This window comes from Arachis hypogaea, chromosome 9 (genome assembly GCF_003086295.3).
Source record: "Arachis hypogaea cultivar Tifrunner chromosome 9, arahy.Tifrunner.gnm2.J5K5, whole genome shotgun sequence".
NCBI classification, from domain to species: Eukaryota; Viridiplantae; Streptophyta; class Magnoliopsida; order Fabales; family Fabaceae; genus Arachis; species Arachis hypogaea.
In genome coordinates this window covers 110,466,740-110,491,903 of record NC_092044.1, presented here as the reverse complement: position 1 = coordinate 110,491,903, position 25,164 = coordinate 110,466,740, and the positions used below count along the sequence as shown (strand labels likewise).

Sequence of the window (25,164 nt, the reverse complement as noted above, 5' to 3'; positions counted from 1 at the left end):
TAGTGTGTGTGAGTGTACATAAAACCAAATTCGAAACATGCCAATTCAAACTATATAAAAATATACGTGAATAGATTCATGAACCAATGAACTAATTTTAAGTTTAGCTGATTCGTGTAATTTTATGCTTTCATCGATTTAGTCATGTGATTTGCCCTTAAAAATCTAAACAAATATTATCAAAAAGAGCATCTAAATAAAATAGAAAACCTCAGATAGGTATATATTCATATCTATTCGGGGTTGTAATTTGTGAAAGAATTTAAAAGTGTATGGAACACAATGGTGAGATACTGAGATTATATATAGTTAGAGTTATTATGTTCTTTTTTCTATTGAATTTCGTTTTAAAACTATTATGAGCTTAATTATATTTACTTTATACGCATATAATAATATAAATAAATTTTCTACTCTTCAGATATTGAACACATGATTGACCTATATATATTTTAACAATAAAAGGAAATACTAAAAAACCAATTTTTGATTAAAAAATAAAAAAATAATTAATAAAAATGGCAATAACCTAATAAGTTTTTCACAGAGAAAAGAACTTGTGGTTTCTCATTTCTGAGAGTCCAATACTACAACGCAACTCTTTACTCTTCATATATAGATGAGACAAGAGGTCCATTATTAGGAGAACCACATGTTACATACATTACCCCACCACATATAACATTGGTGATGTTAGGTGTACATTAAAATTATTCACTAAAATTAACTATTAATATAAAATATATATTAAAATATAAATATATATTAAAAATAAAATAAATTATATATATTATACATAAATATATTAATAACTGATTTTATTAATTAATTTTAATGTAAAAATAATATTTTTATATATAATCCAAAATGTCACATAATTAAAGCAGTAAATTAAAATTCCTTTGGCAAATTTTGTGACAGGCAATGAGCCAAATTCCTTGAGCCAATATTTTAGGTGTCATATTGCACTTGAATAGCAGCACTGTATAGCAGTAATGAGTGCATCAAATCACTAGTAACTTCCACCCATCACATCTTCTTATTATAGCCTTTGCATTATTTTGGTGGGTCTCTCCCTCCTCTCATCTATATCAAACTTGATGAGACACCAATCAAGATAGATAGAGAGTTAATTCAATTCATGGCTGGTAGGCTACCTGGTGTTGGAGTGCCCCCTAGAAAGAGATCTTCTTCTTCTTCTTCATCATCATCTTGTTCTTCTTTGTTAGAGCACAACCACTACAATCTTGCCACCTACCGAAGAGTATCATTAGTGGAGACAAGTGCCTTGGATGAAACTGCTCTTAAGGCCAGACAAAGACTTCAGAAGAAGCTTGCACAATTTTTTCCTTCTTCCAGGTATATATATATACCCGTTGAAGTAGAAGTTAATAGATTCACTTTTCAATATGTAAATTAATCAACTCGTAACCCTGAAATTCTTGGTTGGAGATAGATGGAGATTAACTGATCCAAGATTGTATGTAGCCATGTAGGTAGGTAACTGTTTAACTCTTTAGTGCCTAACTAAGTGGTTTCCATGTTTAGCTTAGTTTAATTTAATTTAGGCTTTTGTGTCCTATTATATTAAACGAGAAAAATTTAAAGACTAAGAAAAATTATTTTTTTATTAATATTTTTTATTTATATTTTTAATTTATATTTTTAAATATTATTAATTTATTATTAACCAAAAATAATAAATTTTACTACTTCTCTATGTTTCTTTTATTAATAAACAAGTACTTTAGCCTAGGCACACATAAACATTAGGAAAAGTATAAACCACTAGCAATTTTATTAAAATTTGATCGGTATTTAACTAATAAAAATAAAGTGAGTATTCTTACATTTTTAAATAAAATCTTATACCATTAAAATTATTAATAATAATTAATTAATAATTATAAATTATAAAATTTATTGATTCTTACCCATCCTCAATATAAGGCTAATTTTTTTTTGTTATGAAAGTAAAAATTGTAATGTACTTTAACATTGTAATTTTTGGTGTTTTTTAAATTTGTGGAAGTACAGAAATCGGAATTCTGTACCTCAAATTTTTTAATTTTTTTTAAACACAATTCGGACGATCCGATTTTTGTACCTCTCACAAATCGGACAGTCCGATTTCTGTACCTCTACAAATCGGACGGTCCGATTTGTATACTCCAAATTTTTTAAATTTTTTTAACACAAATCGGACGGTCCGAATACAGAAATTGAACGGTTCGATTTATGTACCTAAAAATCGAACGGTTCAATTTGTACTCCGTACATTAAATCATTCCATATTTTAAAAAAATATCACAGCTGATTACAATCTTAAAAAACATAATTGTTAATCCAATATTAAAAATAAAAAAGTGTCAATATAATGTTCATTGATAGCCATTTTTTAGATGAATTCAAAATGCGTAACGGATTCCAAATAGACATAAGCACCACTAATGAGGTTAGGTTATTATCTTCCTGCAACTATCACTGTCCGTAATAATTACTCTGGGGAATATGCTGGTTGCACATGACCCCGGTTTTTGTCTCTATATTCGTCTAAATTAAAGTGATTAGTAAAAAGTAAAAACATGTTTAATTACTTTTAAATTAAAATACACAAATTTATATATAATAAAAATTATAAATTTAATAATAATATTTTTATTTTATTATTCTGTCAACTTTTTATTTTAAATGATTTTTTTCATTAGGATAGGATATCATTATGTCCACCATTCAAGATAATAAAACATTTAATTATCTTCCTTTCTAGAATTCACCGAAGTAAAATGCGATACATGTCAAAATATGTTTGGAAAAAAAAATTGAAGAATAACTTAACAAACATTAACTTACAAGATTTTATTTTTCTATGGATTAATATCATTAATTACAGTTTACACCACTCAAAATTTGATTATGTAACTTAGTTCTTAAAATTAAAAAATGTGCAAATCAAGTCTTAGAAATTTTGTTCCCCTCTAAATGTATGGTTGTTTGAGGCTTGAAGTGTGTGTTTGTGAACATGAGACAGGGAAAATGAGAATCCAATAAGAGAAGGAAAAGTGAAGAAAGAAAAGAGAGATGAAGGAATAATAATAGGAAGGAAGCTATTATCAAATGCATGGTTAATGCGTGCTAAGAAGAACGAGAGAAAAGTGTGTGCAGTGTGCCTAGAAGATTTCCAGCAAGAGAAGCAGATTATGAACCTTTCTTGCTCTCACAAGTTTCACTCTGCATGCCTTCTCCCATGGCTTCAATCCCATCCTCACTGTCCTTATTGTCGAACCCCAGTTGATGCACACACATATACTCCTTAATTAAGCATTCTGTATTACATGTTTCTATTTTTACTTATAAAAGCTTATAGACTTGAATAAATTTCTTATCCCTAAAAAATATTTGTTTTCTGAGTTTAGTTACTTTTCTTTTATTCTTAGATTATTCTGTTAAATATTGATGTGACATATTTTATCATGTTAGAATGATGAATAATATATAATATTCTGAACTTAGATATTTTTTGGTTAAATTACACAATTGGTCATATACTTTTAGTGAGATTATAAATTGGTCCCTACACTTTAAAAGTTTGTAATTGAGTTTTTAAAGAGAATTAAAATTTACAATTTAGTCTCCGCCGTTCAAAAAGTGTTTGATTTAACAGAATATTTTCAGCATATTCTCTATTTTAAACATGTGAACTACACATGTTTGCAATAGAGACCAATTTGCAACTTTAGTGAAAGTATAGGACCAACTGTGTAATTTAATCATTTAAAAATGACAAAAAACTCTTTAGGCTATCTGAATCCACCCCACTCCTCCCGAGCTCTCTCACTCTCACTTTCTCACCTTCCAAAATAGCACCCCAACCCCAACGCTCTCTGTCTCTCACCTCGGCTCACTACCGTCGTGCATCTCGCCTCCGTCACCGTGCCGGATTCACTAATAAATTGAGTTGCTATTTTTGTGTAATTTGTTGCTATTTTCTTTCTTAGACATTGAATTGTTCGCCTTGAGCATGCTTGATATTGGAATTGTTCTCTTCCATTTATCTTCGGTGTTCAGTATTGGGATTAGAAGAGAAGAAAAAGTTGTCAGATGAGAGAGGCGAGATGGAGGAAGGAGGCGAGACCTGACTCGACTCGTGAGCACAAATGCGTGGATCCGGCGTAGCAACGGTGCACCAAAGTGAGAGATAGAGAGCGGTGGGGTTGGGGTGTCGTTTTAGAAAGTGAGAAAGTGAGAGTGAGAGAGTTGGGACGGGGTAGGTTCACATAGCCTAGAGAGTTTTTGGTCTCTTCAAATAGTTAAATTATACAGTTGGTCCCCATACTTTAACTAAAATTATAAATTGGTCCCTATTGTCAAACATGTACAACTCACATATTTAAAATAGAGAATATTCTGAGAATATTCTATTAAATCAAACACTTTTTAAATCGTAGAGACTAAATTATAAATTTTAATTCTCTTTACATACTCAATTATAAACTTTTAAAGTGTAGGGACTAATTTACAATTTCACTGAAAGCGTAGATATTAACGATGTAATTTAACCTATTTTTTGGGTTAATAGTATTGTTATGGATTCTGGAAACTTCTCGCTTTGACACAGGCTGATATTAAAGAGGCCCGATACCAAATGGGCCAATTTAAAAAAGAAGCCCAATATGGAGCCCATTGAATCTGAGGAATTGCGTTGATCGGCTCCGCATTTGAATTCGATGACATCACACGACCAAAGAAAGAATTAGATGACGTCAGCACCACGTGTAACAGTTACATTGCTATAATCCGAACCATTCGCTACGTTACCAACAGCATATCTGCCAACTTCTGTCAACTTTTATATAATTGTGTTTTATGAAAATGTGTTTATGGATGTGTCTAATAAAAACGTCTTTTTTATGACTGTATTTAATAAAAATATCTTTATAAATATATTTTCTGGATGTGTTTCTTTATATATGTATTTAAAATATATTAATTATTAGACATATCTACAAACACATTTCTATGAAACACAAATATAAATAAGAGTTGGTAGAAGTTGACAGATAATATATTGGTACCCTATACTTTTCTAATGCGAACATGAAACTAGATCAATTGAACTAAGTAGGTAACCAAGTTTAGTGACCGAAACAAACACACTCTAATGATGATGCACTTTCAAGTTTCCACACGTTTCGCCAAAATTTCCCTGTTTCATTTCATGGGTCCGTCAATTCTCTGTTTAAATCTTCCTCCTCCTCTGTCTCTGGGTTGATTCTTATCAGATATGGGAGATCTAAGTGTTATACTTGTAACATTTTTGCTTCTGCAAACCCTCTCGGCTACAACTGATTTCCTCTCTCCGATCTATGGTTTGTGATTCTGACCCTTACTTTACTTTCATCTCTGTTTATTGGGATGTTTGGGATTAACGGGTTGAGATTCCTGCAATACTTTTCTTCATTTGGGTCTTCTCAAGTTCAGTTTTTTTTCACCCTTGGTTTGATCATATTTAGCTTGAGTTTGTTTTTTTACTTGTTTTGGATGTGGATTGAGTTCAGAGGATGTGTGCAAAGAAGTTGAATGTGGAAAGGGGGCCTGCAAGCCTTCTAAGAACAGCACTTTCTTATATGAATGTGAGTGCAATCCTGGTTGGAAGCAATCTCTCTCTTCCCATACTCAGGTTTTCACCTTTCTTCCTTGCATAGTACCCAATTGTAAGAACTCTCTCTCTCACTCTCAATTGTCTAAGTGGTGAACTAGTTGCATTAACACATGGTGGTTTTAGGGTGCATAAAATGCTATGTAGTTAGTTTTGTTTCTGGTCATTATTTGGTACCATGCCAATGAGCAACTTTCTAAATTTAAACCAGTTATTATATGAAGCAATTGACTTGCTACAAAGGATGTAGCTTAGTGGAAGATTTTACTCACTGGAATGCATTTCTGGTTGTACTTGTTCCTCAGACTAAGATGTTAAACTAGTATTTGAAATCAAGGGATTAAATCAATTTTAAGTCTTAATGGATCAGAAACGTCTTAATCAAATCAGATGATTTTAACTTTTCAACAGTAGAGCATTGCTTAGAATTAAGATGTGGCCAGTCTTTACCCTAGACCCTCACTTCTACTGTTAGCTTTTTGCGATTTTGACTTAGGTGCTCAATTCTAATAATGACTATGAACCTTCCTTGATAACCTTTTCGTAATTGCAGGTACCCTGAACTACTCTTGCATGGAAGCCCCTGCCCCTGCTCCACACAAAGAAAGAAGATCCAATGAATCAGTGTTTGATGGTAACAGACAGAAAAACTACTGCCATCAAATGTTGCTGTTCAAATTCTTTTCGTGTTTATATCCTTTTTGATCATGTAGCTTGCTTTTGGGTTGATTGTGGAGGTGGGTCATGTAACAAGACATCACCCTTCTCCTACAATTGCCATTGTGATGCCGGATATTACAATATTCTCAATGCCACTGCCTTCCCTTGTGTCAAACAATGTAAGTGTTACAAACCTCACCCATGTTTCATATCATTGGTTTAGAAATGTGGAAAGGTATGATCTAATGTTCACATTTTCCCTAATTAATCAAACAGCTTACTTATTTGGAATTTGTCTTCTAGGTGCTATTGGCATTGGTTGCTCTAACCTGGGAATTCCAATGACGAACTCATCTACCACAGCACCGCCACCAACATTGTCCGCTAGCGGTAAGAATGAAGCTAAGGTCAATGCTCTCTGGTAAAATCACAAATAGGAGTTGCATAACTTGGCTTTATCAATTGTGATTCAGCTAAAGAAATTTCATGGAAAATCAAAGGCTTATTCTAAGTGCTTTCTCATCTGAAATCAGCATTCTAAACCAACTATTTATTGCTACATAGTTGTTTAGGCTGCTTACAATTTTGTTGAACCTTGTTGAAATCAGTTATTACCTTCTCCTTGATTGCAGCTAGCTCAACTCTCCAAGGAAGCTGTATTGGGTTGCTTATGTTGATAATGCTCATGGCTAGTATACAATTGCATTAGGGCTTTTTGTCCGTGAACCCTGCATGTTACTGATCACTGAATAATGCCACACAGAGTTCAATCGCATGATTATTGTAATGTTATTGACACGGAAGCTAAGATTATAGGTTATGGACGTTGCATCTTTCATATAATTTTTGTCTTGTTATTTCATAGTATTTACAAGAAAAAATATTATTATTTCAGACAGATATATTCAGAGCCTTTGCACATATGTTCCTTCTTGCAAACTTTGTGCATTATATTTTTTTTTTCTTTTTGACAGAATTATGAAATTGGAAACTAGGTGAGCCAAAACATCACTCGTTGACTTATAATATGTTAGCACTATAATTTAATCGTGAAATGTTAAAAATTGGGCTCATAGAGAAAAAAAAAATAAACCCGCAGTTTCTTATCTGGGCCTTTGACCCATTACACACAAAAATTTGTCATGTGAAAAATTAAAAAAAAAACCTCTAAAGGATGTGTATTTTGTTGGTTATAGGATGTTTGGAAAAGTTTTAAAAAAATAAAATATGTTTCAATAATTTCTCATTTATATAGCTAGCTTTTTTAAGGATTGAAAATAGAAATTTAATTCTTGTGATACCCTTAGCTTTATCTGAATAGGGACAGGTCCAAATCCCAGGTCATAAAGCTTGAAGGGTGGACTAAAAAACAAAATGAAAACAAAACTTGAAATAGATAAAAATAGAAGTAGTAAAGTGAGTTTGATTAGCTAGTTATTGGCAGGCTGGTTTCTTGGAATTATTAGAACCAGTTTTTTCATTTTTCATTCTCTATTCCTAATGATAGTACCCTAGTATTTAATGAGGTTGGTGGCTTCCATCTGGATTGTGACATGATCTTCATTTTTACATCACATAAATCTTCTCTTTATTCTCTCTCCAATGTCCTTGTCTCTGTCCCATCTTCTTCCTTGCCCTCGGAATTGAAAGCAAAACACACTCCTCCGCCTCCATTCCTTTCACCTTCTTTCTTTTCTCCATGATTTTATGTATCTACATCTGTCACTCCCAACTCCCAACTTGTGCATGTGCTATAATGTATCATGATATCATCACCTTGTATTCCAAACTTTTCTAGTTATATCATATCTTTGCAGTATTAGATCTTGGCGATTTTGTTCATGCCATTATTAAAATCATGCTCATCTCATCATACTTAAATTTGTCTTTATTCTTTAACCTACTACAATCATATACTAATAAATTTTCGACCCAGGAGATACAATTATTGTTCCTTTAACACGTACGAAGGGTGAAAATGACATGTCATGTTTTCAATAACACCGACCATTTAATCTACCATTACCTCTAGCCAATCTATATATAAATACATACTTAGTTTAGCTCTTATAAATATGAATATTATTTACAAAAAAACTTTTTAAATTTACTCTTTGATACAAGCTTGTTAGAAATAGTATTTTCCTAACCAAAATAATGCTCACTGTGGATAGTGGTAGCATGAGTTGAATTAGTGTCCTTTTCCAACACTGATTTCAATCATTCAGTCCCTCAATCAAACCATCATCAAAGGTCGCACAAATTAAAAGTTTCCCAGAAGAAAAAGAAATTTAGAACTTGGCAGTCCTATAATAATCCCATCCCCAGGTAGCTACTGGAGCTAACCTAAGCTAAGGGATCAGAGCTATTTGTGTCACATCTCATAAATTAAAATTAAATATATCCCTCGAAAAAGAGCAGAAAACTGCCAATTCCATTTATCTTCCTCCACCAGCACTAGGCAGATCGAGTATCCAACGTTATTATTAAGAAGGGTGTTCACCCATATTCCTAGTATTTATTCGAATTTCATCCGAAAATTATGGATATAGATTCAACTTGTATATTTATAAGAACGGATTGCCAATTTTACTTAAGTATTCTCACATTTATATATACGTAACAATAAATAAATAAATATTTTTTATATTTTATTTCAATTAATAATTAACATGTGATATTATTTTAATTTTATTATTTAAAAAAATATATTTAATATTATTTTAAAAATAAACATATTTAAAAGAATAAAAAAATTTATTAATTTTTTAATAAATAAATTTTAAAAAATATTTTTGTATATATCTGATATCGATCCGATCCGATTTGCAAATATGCGGATTGGATAATCGAATCTAAGCTTAAAAATTGCGGATATTACATCCGATCCGATAATTTTAGTGTGATTAATTTTGGTCATATTTGATCCCATTTACCCCTAATTATTATTGTTAAGCGTGGTCATTTTTTGAGATATTTATTACATAAAAATATTAAATTTTGCTAATATGATATTCTTATCAAATATTTTAAAATAATTATTAGTAAAATTGTAATTATAACAGTGTTTATATCCTCACCCAACACTAGGGTTTAGGTCCAAGTAAACTAAAAAGGCCAAATTAAAAGATTGGTCTTTACTACCTACCGACCTATCCAGAAGAGGTTGGATTCGACACAGACTCCTCCTGGAAGAAGTCGGGCTCGAAGGATAGCTGGCATATAACACTTATTCCAATAAGTAACTGCCTCTAAAATTTCTCACCCCACTTACAAGAGTCATATCTCAACTACTCTAAGATAAATGAATGGTTATCTACTCTTAAAAGTGGAACTACTTCAACGATAGTTATTGAATCACCACTATAAATATACTGACACTCCTCAGGTACTACTAAGCTCCAATACTCTCAAAACCTGCTAAATCCTCTACAAACTTAGACATCAGAATATCTTTATAGGTATCACCTCCTATTCTTTCACATACACAAATTGTCCGGCGGCTCACACAAACAAGACCACCTCCTCCTGAATACTTAGATCATTCTTTCAAGCTCAATCTATCACTCTCAAGTTATCTACGTAACAAATAGTAACACGTACAATAGGGATGTATTACTCTGCTTAACAGGATTGTGCTCCTTTGACTCTTCGCTTCACAAAAACAAAAATAATACATATATATTCACATGTATGTTGATACTCAATGCATGATAGTTAAGAAATGAAACAATATTATTATAAGATGCCATTTTATTATTTGTCACGATTGTTGTATAGTATCTTTCTCCATGTAGGGTTTTTCTCCCTTCTTCCATTAGTTTAGCAATTATAAAGATGGATCGTGAATGAAGTCGTCCTTAGAAAAAGTTAGTTTGTTACCTTACACGTAAAAAATAAACAATAAAAATATTTATTTAATTTTAATTTTGATATCCTCTTGAAGAACCAACTCCATTCTTCATTGTCCCACAAGGACAATAGAGTTGTTCTTCATTTATATGTACACGTCCAACTTAAAATGAAGATGGATAATCGTACTCCCTTGGCATTTTCCCTTTTTTTTTTTCACAACTATACCACTCTTCGTGTGGCAGCTAGCAGGTCAAAGTTAATGTTGTAAATTTTATTTGGTCATTGTAAGTTTAGATAATGAGTACCATGAAGCCCAGGATGGGCGTAAAAAATTGTGTGATTGATAATATGTACCATGGTTAAGTCAAAATTAAGTGACCCGCAAAATATATATATATATATGCTCTTGGGTTGGGTGGTATTAATTAAATATGCCACTCAAATCTTATTTGAAATATGTCCAAAAGAAAAATGATTCTTATTGTCTTCGTATTAGATTTAGTTCGGTAGAATTTTTACTTTTTAAAAGTGATTTATAAAAATTATTTTTAAAAAGATAACTTTTTAAAAATTGCAATACATGTGTTTGGTAAAATCAAACTAAATATGACTTTCGAAAAATATAAGTATCGTAATTGTATTTGATAAAATAATTTTTAAAAATATAAAGAATCATAATAGACATATATAATAAAAAATAATTATTTTTTGGTGTTAATAATTAATAAAGATCATTTTAAATATTTATTATTATATAGAATTATATTAGATATTTTTTAATTTTGATAAATACAAACCAACTTTAAAAAGTTTTTTTTAATGTCTTTTAAAGTATTTTTAACTTTTACAAATTGCAAGTATAAACAGGAACTTTTAATTTAACAAAAACAAAATAAGGTGTTTATACTTTTAAAAAGTACAAATTTCTTTTCAAACAATTTTACCAAACCAAATCTCGTATTATCACTATATATAAATTACTATTTACATTAAATAATTTCATAGTTAATTACTCATTTTGAATTTCTTATTAATTAGTATATAAAATTACCAATTAAAACCAAAGAAATCTAGTATATAAATTAAAAAAGTATTTATTAGTAGTTAGTAACTGTTTTTGTCACCCTACAAAATTGAATCCTTCTCCATGTTTGATTGGTTATGAATTTATGGTCCATATATGCAATATCATTATGATTTGTGTCCAATATTAATATCAATTTGCCTTAAGCATGAAATAGGAAGAGCATCATATAAAACCGTAGTTTTGACTTATAAAAAATGGGTTGGCTTATTAGGAAACTAGAGTATTGTTGTGTGGATCGAAGCTTTTTATTGCTTGTCAATTTTCCGAAACGAAACGAAAAGAAAAACAATTATTGTTAACCAAAGAGGGTAAGTAATAAATAGTTGTGTAGTGCCATTGAGTACTAGGTCCTAAGTCATTAAAAGAAGCAATCTATATTTATTTTGATGCGTATATATTGGTTTAATTTAGATTATATTAGTTGCTAATGGCTGCATAAATCAAACACATTATTGTGTTTCATAAAAGAGAAGTATTATGGCCAGTAATTTTTGTAATTTGTAGTTATTAAATAGTTATTAATGATGATTTTAATAATGTAAGATTGGTGTGAAATTTCATTTAATGATTTATTTTATTTTTTTTGTTGGTTATATGCTGACTAAAATTTAATAAAATTACTGGTTTCCTAAACCTTTTCTTCGTAAAAAAATAAATAACTGGATTAAAAAGACAAGGCCTGCATGAAGTTCAGTTCAAGGAGGGTTATAGGGTGTGAAAAGGAAGAAGAGAGTATCCCGGTGTTAGATTCTTCATTAATTTGATTGGGTCATGGGTGAGGAGAGGAGCTAGAGACCTAGTCAATAGGAATCATGAATTCATTCTTTTCATTGTTATATTAATTATTAAATAATTAATTATTAAATACCATGGTTGGTCAGTTTGATGCAGGTGTCTGTCTCCTTCGGCTTTCACTGTTGCGAGTTGCAACACATAAATTGCACCCCTGTCCCCACCATACAAATTACACAAGAATCTGGCACTACTAAACTAACCAAATACTAAATAAATAGTAAATAAGATATATATTTTGGAACTAAATAATAAGCATCGTAATTCATTAATTACTATACGTATTTGTTTCTAAGCAATTACCCCCACAATGAATGATAGTAGTGTTTGTAGTAGTAGTCCTCTGACTTGGTGACTCTGTGTTCTACTTCTACTGCTTAATTAGCCCTATATATATATTCCTCTCTCTCCCTATTGTTCATTGTTCAAGGTGGCCCTCTCTTCAATCATGCTAGCTTCTTTTTCTTTTTTGGTTCCAACCTTCAAAATCAAACACCACGGAGGGAAGAGAAGACACTCATCTTTTGTACTTTTTTTTGTCAGTAGTACTGATTTTATATATATATTTGAACTCTATCTATAGATATTCAAAAACATATAAATAGATAACAATATAAATAAAGAGAATATGTAGATATAGAAAAGAATGAGAAAGAAAATATTAACGAAAAAGGGTGACTACTGACTAGTGTTAAAGCATTTTTTGGGTCCATTTGTTATTAATAACATTTGACTTAAATGAGTAATGGCGCCCGTCTCTTCCATCATAATTTAATATACGTGGATATGGATTCATATTCATAAATCATGCTCAAAGATAATCCATTTCAATAAGGATAAGGTGAGCGCCGGAACCTAAAATATATCAACCTCAATCTCAATCTATCACATTCAAAAAATTATTCTATTTATTAGTAGTAATATCATCTATCTTAAAGATGTAAATTCTATTAAGTTTTAACATAAATTAATTTCAAGATGATTCACAAGTATTTGATTACAAACTTCCCCACATATATAGTGAGTTAATGCTCAAGATGCAACTGGATGGAGCAACAAATAATTTCTCCTAACACTATGGTCTACCACTCATTCTCAACCACATAAGCTTACCACATAAGCTCTTGACCAAGCACGCTACATAATATATATGACGCGTTCCAATAACACACTCACTAAATTAATGCGTTGGCTTATCACATGCACTGTCAAGGCCATCACTATCGTATGTACACATACGCTCTTATACCTACTGATTTTGATTGATAATTTCATATATTATTTGTCTCTATAATTGTACTCTATTGTACAATTACAACTTATAAATAAAATTTATTTTCTATACACGATTAATATAAAATAATTTTCTATATGTATTTAATTATGTAATATCATATTAATAAATATAATTATCTTTTATATTAGTTACGTAATGATCATTTTAAAAAATATATATGATTACAAAATTGTTAATTTGTCAAAATTAAACGCTTATAAATATATTATTTTCATTTATTGAATGAACTAAAAAATGCATATTTTGTTTAAAAAAGGAGATCGTTGAATGCAAATTGAAACATAGTTAACTATGAGTAGAGGTAGCATTAATACTCGTATCTACTAGAGTAATTATTCGAATGAAAATGTTAGGTAGATAAAAAAAACAGTCAGAATTTACTTTATTTAGTATTTATTAATTGTTGCTGTGTTTTGATTGATTTTTTTTTTGTTACCAAACATTTCCGTTACTAAAATCAATTTTTAAAGATTTTAAAATTAGTTTCTAAAACATATTAATATATATATATATCCATCCTCAAATTTTTATTTTGGTAGACAAATCAATCTTTAGTATATTTTTCGACTCAGTAATTATTCAAATCAGTCGCAAGAAAATTTAAAAGAGAATATTTTAGTCTTTAAGAAAAATTAATACACAAATTAATCTCTAATGTTTTTCTTTGTGAGACATAACAATCACTCTATTCATTTTACTTTTATTATATGTCAACATTTATTATTATTAGCTTAGGTTTATACACGTGGATGATGACATTAGCATATTGATACACTCTTTTGGTTGAAAACAAACAAAGTGAATAATGATGTTTTAAAATCTGAATTAAAATATTTTCTTTTAATACAAACAGTTTTTTAGAATAAGAAATTGTCGGATTCTTGTTGACAATTTGACATTATGCATATGGAATTAAATTACAAATTTGCCACACTTTTTTTATTAATATAATTTTTACACACATTATAAATCAAAGAAAAATAATATGTATGCAACATGGATGTGTGTGTTAAATTAGTCTAATTATGAAGTAAAAATTCAGTTAATTTTTTGAGTTAATTGATAATTTCGTGATCAAATTAAAATTTAAGTGAAAATAGACAAATAACGTTGATTATACGTAATTTCTAGCTATCACACCAAGTTAAGTTATATTAAATAAAAAAATCAAATAGTTCAATCTTAAATTTTTTAAAAAATAATTTTTAATTATTTTATTGAACAACATTATTATTATTATTGTTGTTGTTGAGTGACAATAAATATATATATATATATATGCAAAAAAATTTGATATTATAATAAATAAATTTATCGTTATTTTTGTTCAAAAAATACAAAAAATTATAGTACAGTATTATTATGTAATTAATAATAATAATAATTTTATTTCATTTTATATTTTTGTATGGATAAAAAATTATTATGTCTGATAAAAAAATTAAAAATTAGTTTAGATAATTATTTTACTAAAAAATAAATTAGAAACTGATTAATTTATTGGAATAAAATCTTAAAAATATTTTTATCTATTAATGTTTTTTAAAATCTAAAAATATTTATTTTTAAAATTCTTAAGACTCTAACTATTATCTTTATATGGTGTAAGTCCCAATAATATGTTGGGATTGAAAGAAACAAAGTGCAAACATTCTCCAGTTATACTTATTATTTCACCGTTCCCATTACACAGCCCCACATATTTGACCATAAGATATCCTTTGTCACATTAAATAACCTACAAGTCACAAAGATAGTTGGTGCAAGGGCAACATGGGGAATTTTGAGAAAACCACTGGAACTTCACTCTTCACTTCAAGTTCGAGAATAATAAGTTATTGAAAAGTTTGGGGCATGCACTGATAATGCAGTGGTAGATCTGCATTTGAAAGCTTTTTTATGTGAAAGAGATATTGAGAGAGTGAGGTAGATGATGACGTAGACAGGCATGCTAACACGCCCAGATTTTCATAACCACTCGTTACTCGCTACCAGTAGTAGTAACTAGTAACTTAGGTTACTTTTGGAAAGAATCTCGAGTGACAGAGATTAGGAGAAAAAATTAAATGATTGAGACTAAATTAATCCTATAATATTTAGTCTAAATTAAAGTATATAATATTAAATTATGTGTTTGTATTTTATTTGATTTAAAATAATATAAAAATTAAATAAAAATTATTTATTAAAATATTTTTAATTATTAAAAATATTAAAAAAAATTTCAATCTTCATAAATTTTAATTTTTGTGTCCCTAATTTTAAAAAATTGAATGGATTAAAATTTTAATTTTAATTTTCAACTATCAAATATAACACATTAACACTGAATCTTAATTTTCAATATCAATAACCAGCAATATTAAGAGTAAAACGCCACAAAAAGTCCTTAAAGCACTTATGTTGATAAAAAAATTTATTTGAATAGATAAAAACATTTTGGAATATTTTCAAAATATAATTAAAATAATATATATATATATATATATGTTTAACAAATATTTAAAATTGAATTTTAAAATATTTTAAAAATATAATAAAATATGATTTTATTTTTAATAATTTTACATTAAGTACATTTTTTTCTGATTTTTGTTTTGTGAATGGCCACTATATTTAATAAAAATGAAAAGTTTGTAAATTGATTTTGTTATTTTTTTACATATTTTTTAAATAATTATCTAAATATTTTTATTAAAATTCAAGTAAAATATGCAAATATTTGACACATATAACAATTATTTATTACTTATATAAAATGATATTTTATTATTTCAATATTTTGAAAAGAATTTTATTGATACCAAACCTTTTTTTAGAACATTTTGTACACTTTACCCAAATATTGATTGCTGAGGTTGGAACTTGAAACTTTGAAAAAGTTGGAAGAGGAATCATAGCATTGTCAATAGAGGTAGACAGTGAAAAACATTCAGACAAAACGCAGACCCTGCCATTATTGTTTATTGCAAATACAACCCTACTTGAATAAGTATCTATTCATTATATATCATGCTAAATAAATTTCAATTTTAAATTGCATAAATATTTCTTCCTTCAAGTATTTTTTTCGTAAATTTTATTTTATGAAGCAAATTTTATATTTATATTTGATTGTTTCATTTATAGCCTCGTTCAAAATCAAATAGTTGTTTATAACAAATAATACGACTGATATTCTCCAATAAAATAGGATAAAAGTTTGAAGAAATAATTAATGAAATGTGGAAATTTTAAGATTTATTTGATATTTTTTTTAAATTACAAATTCAATGTTAAATGCTGGAGATTACCATAATATATATACAATAAATATTAAAAATTATCAGAATTTATTATTTTTTATCATTACTTAATTATTAATTTAATATTTTTAATTTATTTATTTAATAATATATTTTATTTCATATTTAAACATCAATAGCTATTCGAATAGTCAAAAATAATAAATTCTAATCGTTCTCCAAACTCTAACATTCCAGAAATTATTTTTAATATGAAAAGAGAGATGGTGTTTTAGTTGAATATTAATATTTGAAATATTTTACAGTATTACGGATATTGTGCAATAAATCCCCCACGTGTTGGCTAAGATACTGCCACGTGTTCAACACGTCCCTCACGTATTGGCCAGAATACTGCCATGTGTCCAACACGCCCTCCATGTGTTGATTTCCTACATAAAAAATCCACTAATTTATAATTACACCAAATACTCTCATTTTCAACAAAAATATTAATATTTTTTCATATAAAAAAATTAGTCCTAACATTCGTCTATATATATAACTTTTCAAAAATTTTACTAGGTATTTAAAAAATGAAAAAAAAGGCAGAAAACAACAAAGGGTGGAGATTTTGTAGGGTGGTACGTGTCAGAGTACTCAGTTGGGGTTGTCTGCCGCTGAGAACCGAGAAGAGCAAGAAACCTGGTCGACTGCCCGAGGGCAACTACTGGTACAGTGGTTTTCATACGTGTCAGTTGTTCATTGGTTACCTTTATGGACCCCAATGGTACTGTATAGGGTTGACCCATCATAATTGGGCTCGTAAAGGTCTTAATAGCTAATTAAGCCACAAACAAATAAAAGCATCACTACTACCACAGTAAGTCCACCAAAAATTTGGAAGTGCCTTGTATCATCGTTTAGCATTATCACATTACTTAATAGTAATTTGTTATACGAAAATACATTAAAGAAATTATAATCCGTGGGAAGAGGAAGTAAAGGTAGTTCAAAGGTCATAATCCTAGATGTGTATAAGCACCATGTATGTTGGTTCTTTGTAGCCCAGCAGGGTGGTGAAAAGGCCGATGTGACTATGTGAGTACATATATATGTATAATTTGTTGCGTAATAAAAACTTGTGCAACCAAGTTGATTGGTTTAGTGATTAGTTCCCTAGTCTGTTTAAGTAAGTGTCGGAGACTCGAATCGTATTTTGTGCATGTAGTAATTTATTGGCCAACGACAAACCCTTAAATAGAGCTTAGTATTACAGCGGACTAGTTCTTGACTTATCGAATTAGGAGTTATAGTAGAAAATCCAAAAAAGAAAAAACTCGTGCAAAGTTGGCAATGTGTGAGAAATTTGATATATGGATGAAGGCTTCATGATGAGTTGATGACCATATTTATAAAAGGCCGCGTGACTCCCAATCATTGTTCAATTCTTATTGATGGCTTTGCCTCTTTCGAAGGTTTCTTCACAAAAAATTATGGTCCATCTCATTAAATTCTCCATATGGTTGGTTACAGATCACTTGTCACACCCTTATTGTATTATCAATTCTCAAATGGTATTCATAAACTGTTGTATGGGATGCACTGAAAATTAGTATCCAATCAGTCATTTTACAACTTTTGCTCTATCAAAAAGTTATTACTACTCAATTTAAAATAAGAATATAGTAAATTGTAGTTGGAAAAAAAAAATCAAAGAACCACTTATTAAGATTTGAGTCTATATCAAGAATTGAAGTCTTTCCGTCATACTCATAAATCACGTGTGTTTAATATTGATGATCTTAAAACTATAAAATCTGAGAATTCTAACATATCTAGCTAATAATCTTATTAAATAAAAGGTTGCAGTGGTGAGCTAGATAAATCAATATTCAATAGGATATCATGTGTTGGTTGTGTGACTTGTATCTATCTTATTCAAATGAGCTCAACGTTTCGTTGTTGCAGATATGAATAATAATATCAAGTATCCACACACCATTGTATCCAGCAATCTTGATAGTAACAATTCCTTTTTATTATTATTGCTTACTATTAATTTAGGTAATTTATACGTTACACAATTTAATATAGTTTGGTTTCGTCGTAATCTGATTAATTGCATGTTGGTTAGTAGTCTCGGTACTTTGTCATTATCGACTGTTAAATTTGCTAGCGGGTAAAAAATGAAGGCCTTGACGAGGGGTATGATTTTACCATCTGTATACTAAAAATCAGTCACAAAATTAACTGATTTAATAGTTAATTTTTTGTATCTATATAATATTTTTATGTTTTTAACTACTTATTTGTTTTCATACACGCTAAAATGAAAACAAAACAAAGGGATTTTGCAGTAGTTGTTACGTGTTTTGTTTGGTTTGGTTGGGTGAAGGAAAAGGAGATATCGAATAGGTGTAGTTTTAATATGCGCAAAAAAAAAAAAAAAAGCAAACAAGGAATGGAACCAATGAAGGTGTATGTGAGTGTGAATTGAGTTGGCCTTTATTTGGTCCTTGCTTCTTTTAACCAAATTCATTCAATTCAATGGAATATTGCCGCACCATTATATTATTTCATGGACTATGAAAGGGACCAACTAACATTCATCTTCTACCTCCTTATTCATCCCCTGTAGTTTCAAATTTTTGGAGAAGTATTAATGATCCTATTGGTCTCTGTAACTTTGTTAAGATAGATTAGTTTTTTTTAATTTATTTTCTATTTCTGTATTTATTGGATGTAACAAAAATACAAAATAATGTGAACATAAAAAAAAAACAAGTGCGCAGAATGGCATAAACGTTTTGCTGTGCATGTTGTACTGCAAAAAGTAAAGGCGAAAAATCCAATATACTCGCTGAGCAATCGGCTATCGTACACTATGAGCCCCTATCTCCTTTCTTCTTGTCTTCTTCGTATAGAAAATCGGTGCAATATTTTAATCAACATTGTGCCTCTTGCGAAAGACAGAGAAGGGAATGAAACTTGGATTTAACCCCTTATTAAATAATGCTTGAGCTCTTTACCTGTAGAAGATATGGATGTATTATTCTAAATATTGAGTAAGTCATAGTATGGTCAAATGATAATGGAAAACAAGTTTTTTTTTTTTATCATTATATATGAATGAATATAAAAAATTTAGAATAAAATGGGATTCCGTTTATTTATATCCAAAAAATTGACCTTATATATGAGGACTGACATACAATCCACTGATTTGTCTCTCTAGTCTCTACGATTACAATTCTTCTCTGTCTGGACGCACCACTCTCCTTTTATCATAACTGACCAACCTTCCTTCTCTCTTCCTTCTTTTCATAATAATAAAATATATACAGCCATGGACAACCCCCAATCCCAACCCTGGGGACCTGATCAGCTCCATGCCGCACCCATCTTCCGCCCACCGGAGACCCCACGCGAGCCCATGGAGTACCTGTCCCGCTCATGGAGCGTCTCTGCCATGGAAGTCTCCAAGGCCCTCTCCAAGCCCCCATCAGCCGCTGCCATAGACGAGGAGTCTGAAGAGTCCTCCGCCAGCGTCTCAGGGAAGCCGTTTTCATTCGCATGCTCAGAAACCTCCCTCATGGTCATGGAGCGCATCATGTCACAATCTGTAAGTTGAACCGCCGTTTCATCTTCTTCCTCTTCTTCTTCCTCGTCTTCTTTGATAATGACGGTTCTTTGGCAGGAAGTATCTCCGAGAACCTCAGGGAGGCTTTCGCACAGTAGTGGCCCTCTCAACGGAACAGATAGCCCCCCTCTTTCCCCCTCCGATCTCGACGATATCAAGGTACTACTAACTAACTAACTAACTAACTAACCTTCCTTAAGCATATTCTTAAACTCCTTGTATGCATTAATCTCTGCAGTATAACCGACAAACCAATAACAATACAAACAACAATGCCGCCTTCAATACTTATTTCAGAACCACCGCTGCTTCCGGTGCCGGTGGTGGCAAGACTGTGGGGAGGTGGCTCAAGGACAGGAAGGAGAAGAAGAAAGAGGAGACTAGGGCTCATAATGCTCAGCTTCACGCTGCTGTCTCCGTTGCCGGTGTAGCCGCTGCAATTGCCGCTATCGCTGCTGCCACCGCCGCATCATCCGGCTCCGGCAAAGACGAGCACATGGCTAAGACTGATATGGCGGTGGCATCGGCCGCCACGCTGGTGGCGGCTCAGTGCGTCGAGGCGGCGGAGGCCATGGGTGCCGAAAGGGAACACCTGGCGGCGGTGGTCAGCTCCGCTGTGAACGTGCGGTCAGCCGGTGATATAATGACTCTAACTGCCGCAGCTGCAACAGGTACATGATAATGATATCTCATAATTTTGAATGAACATTCCTTTGTCTTTATTAATATAATAATACATGTGTTTATTAACTTTATTTGTTTCTTTATGCCAATTGTGTTTTTAACTTCTTTGTTTTTTCTTTATATTTATAATTGTGTGGCCTGAAATTGAATTCCAGCTTTGCGTGGGGCTGCCACATTGAAAGCAAGAACCTTGAAGGAAGTTTGGAATATTGCAGCAGTAATTCCTGTTGAGAAAAATGTGGGTGGTTCTGTTAATAATAGTGGTAGTGGTAGCAATGGTAGTTCTAACAGTAGCTTCAGCGGTGAACTTGCCCCGGAGGAAAATTTCTTGGGCATCTGTAGTAGAGAGTTACTAGCCAGAGGCTCTGAGCTCCTTAAGCGCACTCGCAAAGGTATTTTCCCCCAAAATTTACCCTTTTATTTTACATACTTTTGCTTGTTTTATGTTTGAAGTCAATATGGATTGAAAATTATATGCAGGTGATCTTCATTGGAAAGTTGTGTCTGTGTATATCAACAGCATGAATCAGGTGGGTTTTGTTTCCCCCCTTTCTGTTTTACAATTTAGATACTGTACTTTAAATTCTAGAGGACAAGTAATCACTTAATTAGTCAAGAACTCAAGATTCAATTAAGTTTTAATGATGAATGCTATATCCTGATCATGAAAAAGTTGTGAGTTGGGGCAATTAGGATGATATGAAGCAGTGAACGGATGGATTTACTTTGGTTTCATAGAAAACTGCAACCTTTACCTCTTTGGAAGTTTTTTCTAAAATTCTTTTTATTTACTTGTGTTGAAGGTTATTCTGAAGATGAAGAGCAGGCATGTTGCTGGGACCATTACAAAAAGAAAAAGAGTGAGTTTTCATTCCTTTTTTGTCTTGCTCTTAACTAATTATTTGATATCAGATTCGGAGGTGGGTCTTATTCCATTTTGGGGATTTGTGAAAGGCCATAGCGCACTAAAGGGTTGATAAAAGGATCTAAAGATCTAAAGTGGTGTTCTTTAATTCCATCTCTTGCCTTTAACAGATGTGGTGCTTGAAGTAATCAAGGATATGCCTGCCTGGCCTGGCCGCCATTTGCTCGAAGGTGGCGAGAACCGCCGCTACTTCGGGTTGAAAACTGTAATGCGCGGTGTTGTTGAATTTGAGTGCAGAAATCAGAGGGAATATGATGTTTGGACTCAAGGTGTCACAAGGCTTCTCTCTATTGCTGCAGAAAAAAACAGCAGAAACAGAATATGATCCTGCATCTGTTATGACTTGATTGTGTGGGGTTATTAGTGTTAACGTTATAGGAGGATCTTTTGGTATACAAGGTGGTGGGGTTTTGATCATTGTAAAAAGGGAGAAACTAAAGGCAAAGTAAAATGCTAGATGGGGTGACTTTAGTCTTTGGAAAAATATATTATACGTTATGGGGATTTGGATGTTTTTTGGGTTTTCTGAATGAGGAAAGTGAAAGTTATTGGAACCTTGGTGAGTGAACACCATGTGAAGCCTGGTCTTTTTTGGTTTTTACACTGTTCTGGAAAGAAAAAATGAGTCTCTTGGACTGTGGGGGCAGTCAAAAAGGCAAGGATCACATTGGAGGAGAGAAGGTTTAAGTTTAATATATATATTGAAGACAAAGATACCTACCCCCTTAGGCCTTAATCCTTATTATTTTATCTTAGGTGTTTGTACATGTGGTTTGGATATATTACGAGAAAGTGAACATAATCCTAGATTTCCATGTGACTAAATACAATTAAAAAAAATATCTGAGCTATGATTGATGGATTGGATCTCTAATTCTCTAAAACTTCTTAGTAACTGTTTCTTCCACTTAGAGAGTCATCATTGCCTTCGGATTCTACTTGTCTTGATTAAATGCTTCGCAGCATGGACTAAGGAGTAAGCCCTACCTTTTTTATTATTTATATAATCAAATGTAAAAAGCTAATGTGACTGTTATGTGGGCTGAGATTTGCTTTTTAGTGTTTATTTGCCCCTGCTCCTTAAAAATTATTTGAGAAATTTATATGTATTAGTCTTAGTGGAAAATGGATATTTAGTATTGAGGTTCATCATTCTAGCACAAAATGTTACTGGAACCTCTTTCACTTTCTTTGTACCTTTTGATCAGTTACCAATGTTGTGCATTTGGATATTGCAGTTGCTACAAAACACTGAATTGTCACTTTCCGTGATATTAATAGTCGAGTCCTATCGCTCATGTTACGGTTAGCAACGTGTCTCGTACTGAATTCTAGAGCAAGAGATGGCAAACATTAATGTATACATTACAATAAGGCCATTATCCATATGTCCCGGCCCCTCTTTGACACAATTACTTTGAATGCCTTGTTGGGAAAAAAAGAAATATTCGAAAACAATTCATCAATTATGTTTACTCCGTGAGTACGACACTGTTTCGTCTTTTCCGTTTTAATAAAATTGCATATAAATGTATTGAGTTCCATATTGTTGGGTTAGTTAGGCAGGGTAGTTGGACCTGAATACAAGTAATGAGATTCAGTAGATCTGCAGGAACAGTAAGAAATCAAAGTTTTTTGGTAGTTAGTGGTACCATACCATGTTGGGCTAAGAAAATCATGTAGCACCAATATGCTATAGTTTTCAGCATTAATAGGAGTGGACCTATAGTCGGTGAAATAGACAAGGGAGATCAAACTCATCCATTGCTCCTTTGATTTTGACTATTAGCAAACTTGATTGATACTTGTGACACCCGTTCCCACCACACCCATTTAACACCCTAATTTAGCTTTCATTTAATCTAATTCATGTGTTTAACATTTTGAATCTTGGTTTTTTTTTTTTTTGGACATTGGAATCTTGGTTAAACATTGTTATTCAGTTTGATGAAACCCAAAGCTCTTGTGATAGTAAACAAAATAAATGATGACAAAAGGTGGAGAATCCTTGTTGTGAAGATGGGCTAGTTGGCCCAAAATCTTAACCTTGTATCGATAGTAAGGGAGATAAATCCCATCATTAATAGCCCACAAAAAGTGGGATAATACGGCCCAAATTCTTTTCCTTTTTTTTCTGGTCATTGCTTAACTCACAATCACTATTTTGTTTTGGGCCCAAATTTGAATGAACAACGAAGCAGGCTTCGGCCTTTGGTTTATTTATTCTCCTCCGTTGTACACTTTGTGCTTCAGTCTTTGTAAAACGAAGAATCTCAGCCCAACAAAAAAGAAAAGAAAAGAAACAAGTTGTATGCCCTGATAAAATATGAAGAAAACCAATAACTTACTAGCCAATTTAGCATTCCCAATCCTATTTCTTGAAGAAGAAAATCGTCCAGTAAGTGACTATGTAGATGCAGAAGGAAATTGAAAAATTAGAGAGCTAAATATCCTCTTACCTGACAGTGTCATTAATAAAATTCGAAGCACTCCCCCTCCTTCAAAAGAAGATATCAAGGATATTCTCTTTTGGCGACCCAATCCTGAAGGTGAGTTTACTATCAAACATACCTATCAATTTCTTTTCCAGTGCGACCATGACTCAGATCGAATATGGAAATTGATTTGGAACTGGAAAGGGGTACAAAGAGCGAAGGTGTTCCTTTGGCAGTTGGCTCATAATGCTGTTCTAACAGCTTCCAGAACTGCAATATGGGGTAGAGGAAACAATCCCAACTGCATGAGTTGTGACAATGATATTGAGACTCCCTTTCATGTTATTCGAGACTGTCCCATGTCATCGCCAGTGTGGAATTGCCTGGTGAAATCGCAGAATATTGGTATGTTTTATAATCTTGATTTGAAAGAGTGGATTATTGCTAACATGACTATGGATATGGGGTTTGATGATGATATAGAATGGAAGGACGTTTTTGTCACGGCTGTTTGGCTTATTTGGAAATTTAGGAATGAATATATACATTCCAATATAAACACCCCCTTAAGAATCAAAGAGATGAAAATAAGGAGCTTAGCGAGAGAAATCAGAGATGCCAGAAGAAGAATAGAGAATAATCAACATGAAAAACCTTTGACAGTTTCTTGGAAACCACCTCAAGAGGGTTGGATCAAGCTAAATACAGATGGGGCCTCGAGAGGTAATCCTGGACAAGCCAGCTGTGCTGGAATTTTCAGAAATGCAGATAGTGATTGGGTTTATGGGTATGCCAGACGTCTGACCTATGCAAAGGCAATAGAAGCGGAGGTTGCAGCAATACGAGAGGGATTGGAGATAGCATGGAAGAAAGGATTTAGAAGAATTGAGCTAGAAACAGACT

General features: G+C 31.7%; 3 protein-coding genes across 5 annotated transcripts; all 3 read left to right on the top strand.

The window, feature by feature from the left end:
* Positions 1-953: 953 nt before the first annotated feature.
* On the top strand, positions 954-3,415 carry LOC112711760 (uncharacterized). Its single transcript, XM_025764471.2, has 2 exons — positions 954-1,359; positions 3,032-3,415. Exons 1-2 carry the CDS (start codon positions 1,142-1,144, stop codon positions 3,315-3,317), a joined length of 504 nt encoding a protein of 167 aa, XP_025620256.1. The 5' UTR covers positions 954-1,141; the 3' UTR covers positions 3,318-3,415.
* Positions 3,416-4,215: 800 nt separating this feature from the next.
* On the top strand, positions 4,216-7,242 carry LOC112711759 (uncharacterized). 2 transcript variants are annotated; one of them, XM_025764469.2, is made up of 6 exons: positions 4,216-5,369; positions 5,559-5,714; positions 6,213-6,293; positions 6,373-6,498; positions 6,623-6,709; positions 6,952-7,242. In XM_025764469.2, the coding sequence occupies exons 1-6, from the start codon at positions 5,285-5,287 to the stop codon at positions 7,026-7,028; spliced, it is 612 nt and encodes a 203-aa protein (XP_025620254.1). In that variant the 5' UTR covers positions 4,216-5,284; the 3' UTR covers positions 7,029-7,242. The 2 variants fall into 2 exon arrangements, with proteins under 2 accessions (XP_025620254.1, XP_025620255.1); XM_025764470.2 differs by lacking the exon at positions 5,559-5,714 and having other exon boundaries at positions 5,136-5,369.
* An 11,646-nt stretch (positions 7,243-18,888) lies between these two features.
* On the top strand, positions 18,889-22,677 carry LOC112711758 (VAN3-binding protein). 2 transcript variants are annotated; one of them, XM_025764466.3, is made up of 7 exons: positions 18,889-20,199; positions 20,275-20,376; positions 20,456-20,888; positions 21,057-21,293; positions 21,382-21,431; positions 21,705-21,761; positions 21,937-22,677. In XM_025764466.3, exons 1-7 carry the CDS (start codon positions 19,924-19,926, stop codon positions 21,952-21,954), a joined length of 1,173 nt encoding a protein of 390 aa, XP_025620251.1. In that variant the 5' UTR covers positions 18,889-19,923; the 3' UTR covers positions 21,955-22,677. The 2 variants fall into 2 exon arrangements, with proteins under 2 accessions (XP_025620251.1, XP_025620252.1); XM_025764467.3 differs by having other exon boundaries at positions 18,984-20,199; positions 21,705-21,765.
* The last annotated feature ends 2,487 nt before the right edge of the window (positions 22,678-25,164 follow it).